The sequence below is a fragment of the Epinephelus lanceolatus genome, chromosome 8, assembly GCF_041903045.1.
Source record: "Epinephelus lanceolatus isolate andai-2023 chromosome 8, ASM4190304v1, whole genome shotgun sequence".
Lineage (NCBI taxonomy): Eukaryota > Metazoa > Chordata > Actinopteri > Perciformes > Serranidae > Epinephelus > Epinephelus lanceolatus.
The window spans coordinates 21,164,101-21,181,530 of record NC_135741.1 but is presented as its reverse complement, the minus strand read 5'-3'; the positions used below and the strand labels follow the sequence as shown (position 1 = coordinate 21,181,530).

The 17,430-nt window shown below is 42.2% G+C and overlaps 1 protein-coding gene across 4 annotated transcripts in view; it reads left to right on the top strand.

The window, feature by feature from the left end:
* The first annotated feature begins 1,205 nt into the window (after positions 1-1,205).
* kcnd3 (potassium voltage-gated channel, Shal-related subfamily, member 3) overlaps positions 1,206-17,430 on the top strand; it is a 133,029-nt gene continuing 116,804 nt past the window's right edge. The window contains exons 1-3 of one of the 4 annotated variants that reach the window (XM_033629561.2): positions 1,206-1,384; positions 1,525-1,614; positions 2,485-3,664. In XM_033629561.2, the coding sequence (XP_033485452.1) occupies positions 2,562-3,664 (1,103 nt within the window). In that variant the 5' untranslated portion in view covers positions 1,206-1,384; positions 1,525-1,614; positions 2,485-2,561. Of the gene's footprint in view, positions 1,400-1,524; positions 1,615-2,484; positions 3,665-17,430 lie in introns of all 4 variants that reach the window. The other 3 variants (XM_033629563.2, XM_078169992.1, XM_033629562.2) reach the window with 3 other exon arrangements.

The window sequence follows — 17,430 nt, the reverse complement described above, 5'->3', positions numbered from 1 at the left end:
TAAACTTAACCATTTCCTTTTGTTCCCTAAACCAAACCTTGTTTTGTTGCCTAAACCCAACCTTGTTTTGTTGCCTAAACTTAACCATTTCCTTTTGTTGCCTAAACCAAACCTTGTTTTGTTGCCTACCATTTCCTTTTGTTCCCTAAACCAAACCTTGTTTTGTTGCCTAAACCAAACCTTGTTTTGTTGCCTAAACTTAACATTTCCTTTTGTTGCCTAAACCCAACCTTGTTTTGTTGCCTAAACTTAACCATTTCCTTTTGTTGCCTAAACCAAACCTTGTTTTGTTGTCTAAACTTAACATTTCCTTTTGTTGCCTAAACCAAACCTTGTTTTGTTGCCTAAACTTAACCATTTCCTTTTGTTCCCTAAACCAAACCTTGTTTTGTTGCCTAAACCCAACCTTGTTTTGTTGCCTAAACTTAACATTTCCTTTTGTTGCCTAAACTTAACCATTTCCTTTTGTTCCCTAAACCCAACCTTGTTTTTGTTGCCTAAACTTAACAATTTCCTTTTGTTCCCTAAACCAAACCTTGTTTTGTTGCCTAACCCTAACCATTTCCTTTTGTTGCCTAAACCCAACCTTGTTTTGTTGCCTAAACTTGACATTTCCTTTTGTTGCCTAAACTCAACCTTGTTTGTTGTTGAAGGAGGGAAAAATGTCAATTTGTGGTGTTGTACTGACGCATTTATTTTTAAAGAGACTCTATGTGAATATTAAATTTCCTGTGAAAATAGAGGTGTACCTTGAAAGACAAGAACTTGACAAAGTGTCCAAGAATGTCAACAACCAATGCACCCAGGAAGGTCCATGACCAAAACGTCAATATGTGACGAGGTCGGAGTGAGAATGTGTTGAAAGGGGGCTGAAGGTGCCCAAGGTGGCCATGTTTCAGGAGCTCTTGAATTCTCAGTGACGCCCCTGCTGGGATGCATCCTGTGGATAAACTCAGCTGGAAACCTTTGATATATGGAAAAAAACAACAACATTTGGTGCACTACTGTATCAGTGGTTAGATGCGCGCATCCATTTTTGCTTTAAGGAGAGGAACCCCTTTTGTCACTTAATTTTGAGTGACAACGGAGGGGTGTATCATCTTTAATGTTTCTCCTCAGTGAGTAACCCACTTTCTGAGCGTCGTTGCGAGTCCTGATCGAGGTTTCACATAAATGCAGTTTTGAACCAACATCAGCCCTGCGCAGAGAAAGAGAGAGAGGAGAGAGAGATGCTGCTCCTCCTCCTCCTCCTCCTCCTCCTTCCTCCTCCTTCGTCTCTTCCCACCACTCATCCCGAAAAGCCAACGTAAGACGGTCTTCACGGCGGAGTCCTCTCTCGTCACATCTCCACTAGCATAATGGAAACTGAATTAAAACAGCTGTGGTACGTCCGTCTCCGGTACTTTTCCGCTTTCACCTCATCATCATCATTAGCAGCAGCAGCGTTTGTCTCATGTAGCTCTCCTCCTCTTCGCTAAAATAACTTCTCCTCTCCTGGTTTAATTTTTATTTCTCTTCCCTCAGACACGCTTTGAGAAATAACCAAACCTACGACTTGTAACTAAACTGCTGTGGAAGAAGGTCGCGTTTGTTTGGATGGAGAATTTTGAGTCGGTGAGTTGCAATGGAAGATAAAGCTGTTGCTATCAGCTGTGTGTAGTTATCAGCCTCTCCCGGCACATTGTGTCGCTTTTTGCCTTTTCCGCGTTGAGGGATAGTTGCCAATATGTCATCAGGGATAGTCAAAAATTGCTTGGTAAAATCGCAACTATATTTAATGGCGAATTTGACCCGGATAATGATCATTTACTGTCATCAATTTAGAGTAAAACAAAGATCCATATTCTGTTTAGTGGCTGGAACTCAACAGGTTTTGAATCTCTGGCTTGTATCTCCCTCCTACAGCCTTGTAAATGTGCCTGTGTATATTGAAGAGTTAACAAAAAACACCCTCTATATGTAATTTTGTGATGCAGTTGCTTTGCTTCAGTTTTTTTTTAAACTGTAAGATGCAGTGAGCCGTGGTCCTCAGAAGGCTGCTTCTTAACTGTAACCCAATAGAGGGGATCTAAGAAATATAGCCTTAAAGTAATTACTGGGAAAGATGATGCTTAGTGGAAATTGCAGTATGTCCCTGTAATTACATTAAAGCGCACTATATCAAAGAGAAATGTTATTTGTATCGTGCACTGTAAAGGTTTCTCACCTTATGTGTGATGCTTAATTTGATTTCCATTTAAGATACTTTTTCTGCTGTCTCAGCTGGACTGCCATATCGGATATGAGTTGTATTGTTGGTTTTTGTCTTCATTGTTAAATCGCTAGATCTGTGTCTCCATCATCACGTTCCTCTCTCCCACATCTATAGCATTCATTTATCTTTGATTCTCATTCTCTCTTTCCAATCGATCGCTCTCTCTCGTGATGATCAAAGCAGCACTCCTGTCCTTCCAATCCTAACTCCTTCCGTCTCTTCCCTTTTAGTTGGTGAGTGAGCTGAAGGCAAGCTGGTTGTGAAGGTGCTGGACTTGTTCCCCCCTACGCCCCAAGCCGGACACAGCATGGCGGCGGGAGTAGCGGCATGGCTTCCCTTTGCCCGGGCAGCGGCGATCGGCTGGATGCCCGTGGCCAATTTGCCCATGCCAGTGGCACCCACTGAGAAGAACAAGCGTCAGGATGAGCTAATCATTCTTAATGTCAGTGGACGGCGCTTTCAGACCTGGAGGAACACGCTGGACCGCTATCCAGACACCCTGCTGGGGAGCTCAGAGAAGGAGTTCTTCTACAACGAGGAGACCAAAGAGTACTTCTTTGACCGGGACCCTGACGTGTTCCGCAGCGTGCTCAACTTCTACCGCACAGGCAAGCTCCACTATCCACGCTATGAGTGCATCTCCTCCTACGACGAGGAGCTGGCTTTCTTTGGCATCGTCCCGGAGATCATCGGTGACTGCTGCTACGAAGAGTACAAGGACAGGAAGAGGGAGAATGCGGAGCGTCTGATGGATGACCAGGAGGACAACAAGGACGCTAAGCTGCCTAACATGACCTTCAGGGAGACCATGTGGCGGGCTTTCGAGAACCCCCACACTTCCACCATGGCCCTTGTCTTCTACTATGTCACTGGCTTCTTCATTGCCGTCTCTGTCATCACCAATGTGGTGGAGACGGTGCCCTGCGGCTCGTCGCCCAACCAGAAAGAAGTGCCATGTGGTGAGCGCTACACCGTGGCCTTTTTCTGCATGGACACGGCTTGCGTCATGATCTTCACCGTGGAGTACCTGATGCGCCTGTTTGCCGCGCCTAGCCGCTACCGCTTCATGAGGTCCGTCATGAGCATCATCGATGTGGTGGCCATCTTGCCCTACTACATTGGCCTGGTGATGACTGACAACGAGGACGTGAGCGGCGCTTTCGTGACACTCCGTGTTTTCCGCGTGTTCCGTATCTTTAAGTTCTCCCGTCACTCGCAGGGCCTGCGCATCCTGGGCTACACGCTGAAGAGCTGTGCCTCAGAGCTGGGCTTCCTGCTTTTCTCCCTCACCATGGCCATAATTATCTTTGCTACCGTCATGTTCTACGCAGAGAAGGGTTCAAGCTCCAGCAAATTCACCAGCATCCCAGCCTCCTTCTGGTACACCATCGTTACTATGACAACGCTCGGGTAAGAGCAGAGCAGACACTTCTTTTATTTGGTTGCGAGTGCTGTGTGTGTGTGTGTGTGTGTGTGTGTGTGTGTGTGTGTGTGTGTGTGCGCAAGTGCATGCGAGTGAGTACATGTGTATTTGCAGTTTGGTCTGTCATGTGAGAGTAAATGTTTGACAATGATTCCACTTGAAATCTGTGTCTGACTCTGTGGCCCAAAAACCTACAACTGCTTCAAAAGTCAGTGCCCCCCTTTCCAAGACATACTTTACAAACTTTATGCATAATGATGAGAGACTACAGAGTACTTTTCTGTCGTCTGTGTCCACTATGCTTTTATAACTAACGGTATTCTTCTGGGGGAAGAGCGGCCATCAAGATGTTCTCTCCCGGTAATGGCGGTGCCAATGCATGCCCTTTACACATCACTGATAACAGAGGGAGAGAGATGTAGGAGATTGTAGAGGAAAGGGAAACGCTGAAAGCATCTTAGTGAAACCAAAACATTGGATAGGAATTATATCATTACTTTCATCTCCAACATGCCCTGTGGTTAGTAGAAATGCTCTTTCGGTGCAGGATGAACTGAAACAGTGACTTCGCATTTTGAGAGCCCTCCTCCTCCTCCTTCACTTGCTCTTTGTGAGTTACACTAGTTGCTGGCCTTGAAAATTAAGTGCCTCTTGGTACAAAGGCTCTGATGCAGAATATCAAAACGCTCTCCATTTTAAGAGGCAAGTGAGTGGGCTCACTTATTTGCGTTTGGGCAACAGGCAGAGATAATTATTGTCATTAACGCATTTTTTTTAAGGCATGCATGTTTTCATTATTCACTGAATGCCTAATTAACCTGTAGCCCACAACTGTTGTTATTGTTTGTTTTTACAATGTCATGATTGTGCTTTAAATGAGTTGAGAATGAACACGAGGAGAATTTTGATGAATCCGTTTCGTCTCCCAACCTGTTTTTCCCCATTTATATGTCATCATATATTTCACCAGTCGTTTTATAGCGAGTGAGGGGAACCACACATACATCATTAATTTTACACTGCATGCACAGGCACACACACACACACACACACACACAGTTCTGTGATGCGGCACTATTAGGCCTAATGGTAATGTGTTTCATGAGCGTCCCCTGTTGTGGATGTGTGAGTCAGACTGAGAGGCTGACAAATTGCAGCATCCTGCTAAATGTCAGAGTCATGGAGGCCATAAATGGCTCTGAGCTCATTGCCGTGACACACTTGGCACCCTGTCATTGTGCCCCACCATTCACAACCTGCCCAGAAGAACTGGTGTTGAGCAGATGTTTGATTCTGGATCGGTTGTTATCTGCTTGTGGACAGATGAATTGTGGGCAAATAGCATGGCACTCTCCGCTCTGTTGTCTGTTAATTTTGTGCACATGCAGCAGCTCGCTTTGCTGCCAGTCGTCTCTCGGTGAGACCTGAGACGCTAAACCGGTCTCCTTTTGCGTTTACAGTAGGACTGTGAAAGACAAGGGTGTGTGCATGTGTATCTGTTTGTGTATTATGAGGGGGGTAGTTGTTGAGCTTGGCCTCATCAATAAAGCAGGGGCCAGAAGTGGGTGTCAGAGTGACTAATGATGTGGCCCACTGCATCTGCTGACTAATGTAAACCTGCCTGACATTCTGGTCTCTGCTCTTGGTTTACGTCATAAACACACACAAACTAACCATACACACAGAGACAATATTTGGCTGTCTGCATTCCTTAACCCACAAAGGCAAAAATTGCTGTGACTTTGCATGTGTTTGCATGTTAAAAGACTCTTGCTTTATTTCAAATGGGATACTTATACTTGATATTTTATGCATGAATGCGTTTACACTGAGAGGTTTGAGAATATGGATGGTGCAAAAAGTTGAGCGTGAACTTCTCACCCTCAGTGGTCGCCATGTTGCCTATGTAACAGAGGGGTCAGGACCACAAACACATTTCAAACTTTTGAATTGAACACTGAAGCATTGCACAAAATATTCATGTGTATTTTTCGCTACCACTGTACTGTCGTCGGATGTTAGCCATTAGTTTGTTTATCGGGTTAATTTTGATACTGCAAGCTAACAGCGGCACATTGTATCATCAGGCATTGACATTACAAGTGTTTTGACATGAACTATACAGTCTCTGGGCGTAAGTTACATTTGGTGTTTGTGCATGTGAAATTGTCGTCTTCACTGTAGAAAGTTTTTAGCATTAGATTTGTGGTCAGATGCTTTACAAACATAATGTGGCAGCTGTTATGAACTCGGTACATCAGCTGGTGATAGACGCAGCCGGTATCAGCCACCGGCATTCATAGAAACATGCCGTGACAGCACATTCATTTTTAATGCAATAGGCTATTTAAATAATACAGAAGATGCCATGTGAACAAACAAACAGATAAAATGAGCATTTGGTGAGTGACAATTGTTCGTCAAATGTTGGCGATTGCATGGTTGCAATTGAAAAGCTGCCAGATCTTGCAAATGTCATTCATTTAAGTGTACTAAAGTAAGTATCTGATCTGAGACACAGCACTTGTATGTGGTTTTTCCTTGAGATGGCATAAGCATGTTTTAAAGGGTCTTCAAGTGAATGTGATTTCAGATTTGCAATTTCCCTCTTTCCTTCTCTAACTTGCACTGAAATCCGTGGATAGATATCTTGACTGTCTGCTGTGCAGCAATTTATACTCATCTGACTAAATAAGATGAAAGCCAGTTCCCGCAGACAATGTTTTCCTTGACTTCTTGTCTTCCTGTCTAGGTGCCTCAGGGCTTAGTGTTGCACTGTTGAGAGTGTGTTCTGCTTTGTTCTCCTTGTGGAGATCATATCATCTGCAATCTCATGTTTAATTTACTGCTAACTTGCGAGCTTTAGCCCCGGTGTTTGTGCTGCACTCGGGGAAAGACTGAAGGGGGGGGTGGGGGGTGGGGGGGGGGTGGGAGGTTGTGTCCATGTGTGTATGTCAGATTGTGCTTGTTACATGCACACACATGTGCTCGTCAGCACTATGTATGACGCATAACAACAAGGGTGCCCTGCCTGTGCCACATACTTGCTGCCTTGCCCACTGTGGCTTTTTGAGTGTTTTGTTTATCTGACAATAATCCGGCCTCAGTCAGAATCCATAATCCCCCTTCAACAATGGGCAATGAAATACCAGGTGAATAGCTTTTTGAAGTGCAGCTCTCCTCTTTCTTCCTGGCAGTGGAAGTTGCTTTAATGACAACAGCATGTCAGAAAAGACGGGAAATTGAGTCTGGGCTGAGAGGAGAGAAAGAAAATTAGAGATAGATGAAAAGACACAACCAGGCATCTGTTTATTGCATCTGACTCTTAGTTAAATTTGCAGCAAGACAGAATTGTAGGGGACATATTTTGGTATAAATTGGCTGTGGTACAAACAAGAACTCTAAAATCCTCCAAGACCCCTAGAGGCTGTGCTGCTCCTTATAAGCAATTGGACAAAAAGAGGTTTAACCACCCATGCAAGCTAGTGAGCCACCAACCAGCACTGCTGTCCTCAGAGCCCTGTGCTCACTCTATAGCAGAGCTAAAAGGTTTAGCTCATATCCGGCAAATGAGGGGCATGCAGGCACACAGTAGTGAGGCTTTAGTTAAATCAGAGACATTTAGGCAATGGGACCTGTGAGGGATTTTGTTCCTCAGGTTGTTAAACAAATTGATTTTGACCTTTGAGTGATGATAACTTGGAGCATTTTTCATATTTGGTGATCCTGTATCATAAACTGCTGTCTGGCTGGCTGGAGTGGAGGCAGAGAGGGTGTTTGTGTTTGTGTGTGTGTGTGTGTGTGTGTGTGTGTGCGTTTGTGGGGGAGATGCAGCAGCTACTAAACCTCAGCTTTTCATTACTGGTCCATCTAGACCTCATGTAGTTCATGTCTTTGTTCACGCTGTGGAAGAGACACAAGAAAATGAATTGTTCTAGTGTGATCCCAGTTTAGCAGTTAGGTTTGTAAAGTTAACCTTGTAATGGTTTCTAACAAGACTTTAAGTCTTTTGTTTTTTTATTATGTTTATTCATCATGATCTCGTTTAGGGAACTTCTGTTTACATTTAGCACTGGGACCAAATTGCTTTTATGGCTCACATTTTAATGATAGTGAGTCTAAAATGTGAGTCTCTAAATGCAATAGCAAATGGTCAGCGTACAAAAAAAAGCAGATAAGAGCAAATTAAAAGTATTGTTTTGAAGAGCTGTATCTTTACATATCACGTGTTCTGCTGCAGTGAATCACAGTCAGTCCAATCTGTTATGTTTGGAATTACCCAACAGGTTTGTCACAATGACATAATGACATTATGAACATTAAAATGCTAATTCAGCACAGAGGAATGAGGTATTTGCCTGTATCTTATCAAACTTTACTGACTGCTGCACCACTTGAGAAACTCATTTTCTCCATACAGATAATTGGTTGAGCGTTATCTAATTAATAGAAGGAAATAAATGGCTTGGTTTTTCTGTCTATCTAACTATGAATTGTACTTTTTAAAAGGCCTCCATGCTGATTGTCAGCGCCCACTGGTGTTTAGAATCTCTGTAGCAGCTTACTCCGATACCTCTCTCTGCTGTTATGGAGTTAAAAGGGGGTTCCAAGTGTTGTAGAAACCACCACCCATCAGCACTGGTCTGCTGCCATCGTCTTGCTGGTGAGACTCAAAGGGTCCACCACATAATGAGGCTCTTGTGACTGATGATGGAAGCTAGGCTAGTAATAAAGCGAACCATTACAGCTAAGCGGACAAGGTCCAGTGAGTAGGGGTTAGTGGGATCCAGTGGTGAGGATGCTAAACTGAAAGTTCTCCCATGTGCCAAGCGCATTGATGAGCTACAATGGCTGATGCAAAAACATGAAAGGCCCCATCTATGGCCAGTGTTGTGTTTGTCCGTTCTGGGCTAGGTGGACTCCATGGAATAGACCCAGGTTGTCATTTATAACCATTGCATATGCACAAAGCAAGGCCTGAAAGAGGCGCACGCCACAAGCTGTGATCTATAAAAACAAACTCTGACCCATGCATACAAAAATTTTGTCGACAGGGAAAAACTGGTGACGCAGATACTTATGTGGTGAATTAAAGCCAGTCTGCAGAAATTAAATGCAAGAAGAATCATTATATGTATAATGATGTCTCTCACACATTTAATTTGGCCTCATATCACACGTTACTAACAGATTCACTTTATCATAAACATTAAAAACCAGCAGTGGTGTTTGTGCTTGTGCTAGTGAGCCATAACTTTTCCATAAGCACCTTTCAACTGTAAAATTTTAAGACAACATTTCAAATCAAAGTCCACTCAATATTTCATCAGTGCTGTCTCGCCAATGACATTCCCCCGAGTGCAGAGGAGAGGACTGGACTGTATGCTGGAAATGCACACATCAAATAGCCTTAAATAATTGCAGAACAGAGCGTCAGTAGTTTTTTAAATAATATCTTCTACTACTGTGTAAAATCGCTGCAGTAAACACGACTGTGCGAACACAAAGCGCGCTGGAGACAGCTTGGTGACTGTCTCACACTGACTTCTCCAGTCACCTCACCTGGCACATCTTCACAACCTGCACATATGGTTTGTGTAAATTCACTTAGTCTGGAAATAAAGCCGGTTACCGCTCTGGCACAATCAATAAACCACGACATCTATTGCACGTCTGTCCGTCCTGGAAGAGGGATCCTTCCTCAGTTACTCTTTCTGAGGTTTCTACCATTTTTTCCCCCATTAATGGACAGAGGGATGTCGTATGCTGTAAAGCCCTCTGAGGGAAATTGTGATTTGTGATATTGGGCTTTATGAATAAAAAACTCTCTCTGTGAGTCGTAATCATAATGCAGGCCGTGCTTACCTTAGCAAAACTTAAATAATGAAATTGTGTTCACCATTAAAACCTGTTTTCTAATGTTAATCCAGGAGTGGGGATACCACTGATTGTCACGATGACGACGGAATTAGTCTGATTGCTGTAAACATATAATCTGCAGTGACACTCGTTTCCATGATTCGGAATAAAGAACTATCAGCTGCCTCATTTCTATGCATTAACATTCGTGAGGTGCTTTACATTGACCATTTATGATAGAATGTGTGCGTGTAGAGGCTGATCCACATGTGGGCAATTCCAAGGTAATTTGGGATTAACTTGGATTAATAAGGATATCGCGCAATGGCAGGTGTACACGCTTTTATAAACCAGTGTATTTTTTGGCGCATGCCATTACTAGCTACCTAACTACATGTGTAAGACTCAAGGGTTATCTCTGGTTCTTGGAGGTGAAGCCAGTTGAGAAGTGCCTCAGACCTTCATTCTTCTAATGGCCAGAAGCAGGCAACCCTACTGGTTGCAAAAAGAAGAAATTGAAATGTACGAGAAAATGAATCTACTTGTCACTTGATTTATTACCTCAGTTAACAATTTTCCTAGTGAGGAATGAGTTTATGCTGGTTTCAAGTCTTCCTTTGATACAACAGTATGTCCTTTTTTTAAAAAAAAAAATTATGGTCCCATTTTGTGTAAAACAAACAATAAGCTCCTCTTGTCCAATTATGGTAACTTCTGGCTCCAGATAACCAAGATGGCGCCAGCCAAAATCTCAAGGTTTCAAAACAGTAGTCTACAAACCAAAGGGTGTTGTCATGGTAGCTACATCCACTTCTGTTATACAGTCTGTGCTAAGACTTTATGTTGTAACTTGCATTTAATTTCTTGCAGTCAGTTTACAAGGCCTTTATTTCACAGTATATAGTATAAATAGTATATTTGTTTGAGCATTTAAAAAGAACTCATTCCAGTGCCCTCTTAGAGTGCACTCTGTTACACATAACAAAACACATCAGCCTTTCTCTATGCATCTAGTCATCTTCGCAGACTCATTAGGCCATTCTATTTGATGAAGTATTGATGAGAGTTGGAGTGTTTGGTTGTGTTGTAGTCATTAGCATAGCCATGCCTGAGTATGATTAATATCCTTATCAAAGACCAGCTTCTTTTGATCACTGCTCCTCCTAGATCAATGGACTGCTCTCTGTCTCCCAGACAACCAAACAAGACCTTTCACGTACACAGTTTGTTGCTGTGGTGCATGGGTTACGTGTGCATGTGGACATTGTATGGAGGGAGCGGTGTCTGCACTTTCGGTACCTGTGCCAGCTCATGTTCACTTGTGTCCGTAAAGGGGCGTGTGTGGCTTTCTTTTTGTGCGTGTGTCTCCACCCTCTTTCGCAAGTCATTGTCACCGTGCTCTGATTTATAGAGCATTTATTTTGGAGCCAACAGCTTGTGAAAAACAATGATCAATGCAGATGAGTGAATATTGATTTTTCTTTTTTTTGCAGTAGAAAGAAAAGTGGTGACCATTGTTAGTGCTACTAATTAGAATGGGTGATGCAGGTATGACTGAAAGATAGCGCCTAAATGTGATGTCACTGACCCCTTATCTTGGATTTATGAGAGGGGTTAAGGAAGTAATTTGTCCATGGTGATTTAGATCCAGGTCTGTAACCTTTTCTTTTTTTAAGGTCAGGATTAGTGGTGAGCTGACCTGTACTTATCTCAATTAAGATGTATTTGGAGTTTGCAAAATGACAGGAGATACTGAGTACATGACATGCATACAGAACCCTGCAGTGTGAATTAATCATGGCTCTGTGCCATGAGGTTTGTAAATGCAACATGTAAGAAAAATAAGATGAGAGAGTTCAGCTTTCCAGCTATTTAGAAACCATGTACTGAAATGTAGCACGTTGAAATGCAAATAATGTAGTGCATGTGTACAGTCAGAGCAGTTCAGTTCATACGCTGAACCAAATCAAATTATTTCTTTCCCCCTCAATAATTTCTTCATTAAATCAAGGCTAATTATTCATGAAGATAGTAAGAGTTATTATCATGGGTTTTAAGGGATTTACTCATGGGGTTGATATATGGAGATATTCCAGGCAACATTTACGGTCACAGCATTTGGCAGAGAGTCTCATTCGGAGCGACTTACAGTACTTCTCAGTATTTTTTATTTAGACAGCACCATCAGTTCACGTTAAGACAGGGAGTGATTAACTGACCACAAGTGTTTGAGGTACAAAGAGTGTAAGAATGTGTGCTAAACTAAACAGCTTTGATTTTAGCTTAGATTTCAGTTAAAAAAGCACAAAGCAATCAGCCATGCTTCTTTACTGTTAAATAATGTACTGTTAAATTTACTTTCTGTAAAAAATGCAGTGCAACAAATTCTTACTTTATATTAGGGAACCAACTTAGAGCTGCAAAAACTACTACTTATGATAGCATGTAAAACAAAGCATTGAGCAGGTAGAGTAATTAGCACTAGCTCTCCATTTATACATGACAGTAAAGGTCTGGTGTGTAGGATTTAGGGGCATCTATTGGCAGAAATGGTATATAATATCCAGAATTATGTTTTCTAGGGCTGCCCCTTGAAAGTCTGAGATTCAAATCATCACTCTGAGACTGAGGTTGCTTCAAGTCGAACAGTCTTCTTTGTGGGTTTCTATTCAGTGTGCTGTGCAGTGTACCTCTTGGGATGTTTCGGACCCCAGATTTTGCTGTGGAGTGAGCGCTTCTGACTTTACAGGCGTCTTTCACAATGTAAATCCATTTGAGAAAGTCATTTTGGGCCCAATGGTGTCATGCAATGGACCCGGAAGTTGTAATTTGATGTGTGTGTGGCCAAAGACTGGCGCTGTTCCTGGGACTTGTATGGAGTGGGTCCTCTTCAGGGAGTCTGATATGTTGTTTATAGTAGCCCAGGACAGACAAACCAAACATGGTGTCTAGTGTTTGCCACCGTAGTTCTCTTTAGTCTCTATATACAGACTCTACATTCAGAGAAACGGGGTTTGCCTACAGACTACAGACAATGAATGAATTCAATGAATGTAGAGTCTGTAGGCAAACCCTGGAGATCTTGCCTCCGGAAGAAGAGCGGAAGAGCCCTGGTTTCCAGTTGTAGGCTGTTTGTAGTCCGCGTGATATTGACCAATCACGTTTGAGCCGGCTGCAGTTGTTGCCAGGTTAAACGCTCCGTGCGGTGAACTAACGAGGCGGAACATAACTGGCGTCACTGCAAACTCTGAATCCATCGCAATGGTTCAGCATATTTACTTATATATAAACGGAAGTCGGAAACGGAAATTCGCCTCCTCCGCCCAAATCAAACTGGAATGCCAAAAAATCGGGGGTCTGCCCCCAGAGGCTGTATCGCCGTATGCCGGAAGTCAGACGCCGAATACAGCCGATGGGTTCCGAGAATGAGTTCTCCTAAACGCTTTGCACACTTGAGAAGTTCAAGTGCAACTTCACCGCTGGATACCAGTAAATCCTACACACTGGACCTTTAACATGCAGTCTGCATCTAGATGTCTTATCTGGATAAGGAAATCCACAAATTTATACCAGCAATATAACTGCAAAGGCCCCACAGATGTCCCCGTCAGATGTAACAGGCCTAGAACACCAAAAGCAACACATCATATACATATACATACCAGACCACCTTTTTTTATAGCGGAGGTCATTGTTCCATATCTAGGAAATGTTTCATTACATATCGTTAGTTGTCAAGAGTGTATTCTGTAGTCTATTTTTAACTACTTTCAATGGACAAAAGTTATTGGTCAAAGATTTCACTTCCTGACTGTATTGTCGAGGGGCTTTCTCTGCAGGCTTGCACAGTCTTGTGTTTTTATATTTCACTGTAGTGTTTTTGTTTTCCTTTTTTTTGCAGCAGCAAACAGCCAATAAAAGCTATGCTACAATAGGCATTTGGCAGGAATCCAGCCAAGTCTGCAAATTTTAAATAACAGTTAAGAGACTGGAAAGGCTTTGTAACTTAATTTTAATATATCAGTGCTTGTCGTGAATTATGGATTAATTACTTCCCCACACTGACAGAAATCCAGCTTCATAATAAAAGGTGGATTTAACAGATTATCCACTTTTTTTTTCTCAGCCATATTTGGGTATGATATCTTTGTCACCTCTCACTGGCTGTAGAGTGAAACCAGAGGGAATATGAGTGTATTAAATAAGCTTCACTGACATCTACAGTCACCTTTGGCCTCAAGATGGTTTCTGTACAGCACTAACCTTCAGCTGAACTCACTAATTCTTTGTGATGGAGAAACACTGACACGCACATCCGCACAAAAGCATGTATTTAGAAAAAGTGAATGTCGACTTTGACCTCCCAGCTGTTACTCTCCCTAAATGTATCTTCCTCATCCTCCCTCTCTACCTCAGTCTCCATCCAGAGGAAAGAGATGTAAGAAGACAATGCTTGCTACCTCTCACCCAGCCCACTGACCCCTATTCCCCTTTCACTGCTACTACAGAAAAAGCACCAGAAAAGAGGTCACAAAATAGAAATGTCCATTTTCACCCAACTCACCTTAGTGTCTTCCTCTCTCTGTGTCTCCGGTGTGGCTCTTGGAATGGCAACATCACTCAGTCAATCTGCTGTTTGCTCCACACTGAAATCTTGACAGACGACATTTTGTGCAGATATTTTTGTCTCCAGATGGTGAATCCTACTGACTGGATTACCAATAAGCCAGCTATTTATAAGATACAGTGCATCCAAAACTGCAGAATTGATGTCTGTTAGCTTTAGCCCTACTTTACAGGAACATTTAGGGGGATTTAGTGACATCTACTGGTGAGGATTGCAGACTGCAACCAGCTGAAACTTCTCCCGGTTAGTTATTTATTGCTGAGGAGGTTTTTCTTTAGAGGTCTCCTCCTCTCCAAAACAAATTGACTCAGCGATTTAAACCAGTAAAAACACTGAATTGAGCAGTCTAATCATACAAATCTCTCATGTCTGAGACCTGAGACGGGCACCTGCTAATGTGTGCTCACCTTTTCTCTTTAATAACTAAAAGCTACTCTTACCTTTCTTGCATTTCACACAGCACTTAGAAAAATTTTTAACATCCACAACTCCCGCCTCCCTCCAAAGTCCCATTCCCTCCTGCAACTCCACCTCCCTCCAAAGGCCTTCTCCCCCCTCCTCCATTACGTCCTCATTACGTCTATGATAGACGTAGGCGTTGGCAAGGTAACGTTAGATACACAGAAGAGGAGAGCGAGTGTAACGTTACAACCAAGACAGTCAGACACAACCCCGGAGTTTTAAAACTCAGCCGGAGTCAGTGATGACTGATGAGTTTTAGAATAAGGTTACAGTGCTAACATTAGATAGTAGCGTTAACGTTACTAGTAAGCAGGAACGTACAAGGAACATAACGTTAATGTTTCAGAGGCTACGCTACAGTAGGCTAACATTAGCCATTAGCAACTGGATGCTGTTACGTGAGCGGTTATGTCAGTCAGAGGCCTCCACGTGGGGAAGACAGACAGGACGCTCGGCCAATCATTCAGTCCGAATGCAATGATTGGTCAGAGTTTTCTTAGAACCATATGAGAATGGTATAATTATGAGATTTTTTTCTCTGGTGGAATTCACTTACATTTTAGTGTGTCATCAGCTTATTAATAGCATTTAACCTAATCAAAGAAAAGTGTAAAATTTCCATAAAGTGTTGCTTTAAGATCCAGATGTTCAGAAGGTTTTTACCAGGAGCCAAATCTTCTTCAAAATCAGCGTTTTCTGATGCTCTCGTCATGGAGGGGTTGCTGTATATAGTGGCGGACGCGAAAACGCAGTCCTGTCGAAAGCCAGTGTTTGGTTTGTTTGTTCTGGGCTACTGTCGCAACATGGCGTTCTCTGTAGACGAGGAGCCGCTCCTACGACAGAGTATTAGGGCCACATTGAAGAAAAAAAAATCGGAGATTTCGAGAATAAAGTCGAAATATTACGAGAAAAAACTCGTAATATTTCGAGAATAAAGTCATAACTGAGAAAAAGTCATAATATTACAAGAGTAAAGTCGAAATATTACAAGATTAAAGTCGTAATATTTCGAGAATAAAGTCATAACTGAGAAAAAGTCATAATATTATGAGAATAAAGTCATAATATTATGAGATTAAAGTCATAATATTATGAGAATAAAGTCGTAATTTAACGAGATTAAAGTCATAATATTATGAGAATAAAGTCGTAATTTAACGAGATTAAAGTCATAATATTACGAGAATAAAGTCGTAATTTTTAAGGAAATAACCAACAACAAACAGAATATCAGATTGTCTTTCATGCCGTTGTAAGTAGCCTACTTAATTAGGTTTGGGAACCGGCACCTTGCCGGTTCTGTGTCAGTTGAAACTCCAGGCCCAACTCTGCCACTGATTGGCCAGTCTGACATTCTTCATAATACATAAAGAACGTTAGTGAAACACATAGGCCTAACAGAAACATGCGTTCGTTTGGGGACAAGTTAGTGGTCACGTTACTCGTTCCACAGGTGAAGGACCCTGGACACATAGCCTACAGTAAATACACCGGTTGTAGCCTAAGTAACTTTTAACATACGTGAGTCTTTGTGACTCTTGACTCGTGTCCCCTAACTAACGCTTGCTTCTGTTTCACTAACGATATTTTCACCCCATTAAGTCACATCCCGTTATTTATTTCCTCTGTAAAACTAACGTTACAGCAGTCTACAAGCATACTGTGTCAATAAATCAGCTCAGACACTGTTAGAAATGTAATATTTAGCCTAATAACATCATGCTACAGCAGTAATAACGTCAGCTTTAGTCAAATGGCTCTGGCTCTCCCGCTACACATTTTCCCTGTATGTTGACATGATAATGGCCGCGTTTCCCAGATCGCTCTTAGCTTAAGAAGATCTTTCACTAAGAAGGAGTTGTAAGATCGAGCTGACCCACTCTTAACACTCTTCTTAGCCACCAAACGCTCACAGATCCAGCCGCGACAGGCACATTAATATTACACTAGCCTAAGCAAGGAGATATTAAAACAGTGCACGCCGTATATATTTTGATCTATTTTATACTTCAGATTTATATTGTTTGGCATTAATTGGTGACAGAAAAGAACGAATTTCATTCTGCAGGGAAACGCGTGTCCTTACTGTGCATATTGAATCTTGAATCTATGTTTTATGAAGACCCTGTGTGCGCTCAGAGCTGTGGCACAAGTTACGCACCGAAATCTGGCGGAAGAAAAATAATAAGACGAAAAATAAGTAGGCTATGTATGTGACTTATGGCTGAAGTGGTAGGTGATCGATGTGCCTGACATCGATTGATTTAGTTTCAGCACCGCGGTAGTGGCCAGCTCCTGTTAAGAGTTTCTTAAAGAGTGATCTCAAGTAAAATCTTAAATGGATGCAGAAAGTGAAAAGAAAGCAAAATTTAGAAAGTTAGAAAAGAAAAGAAAATTAGAAAGCTAATTTAAAAAGTTGCCTATATTGAAAATGCATTTAATCTCTGATTCAATTTGAAAGCTATTTCTCAAGACAAGTTCTGTAATTACCTTGTCCGCTTTCATTCTGTTTATATCTTAACAGGAGCTGGCCACTACCGCAGTGCTGAAACTATAAATCAATCGATGTCAGGCACATCGATCACCCACCACTTCATCACTGTCCCCATCAATGTTTCAACATCTCCTTGCTTAGGCTAGTGTAATATTAATGTGCCTGCCGTGGCTGGATTTGTGAGCATTTGGTGGCTAAGAAGAGTGTTAAGAGTGGGTCAGCTCGATCTTAAAACTCCTTCTTAGTGAAAGATCTTCTTAAGCTAAGAGCGATCTGGGAAACGCGGCTATTATCATGTCAACATACAGGGA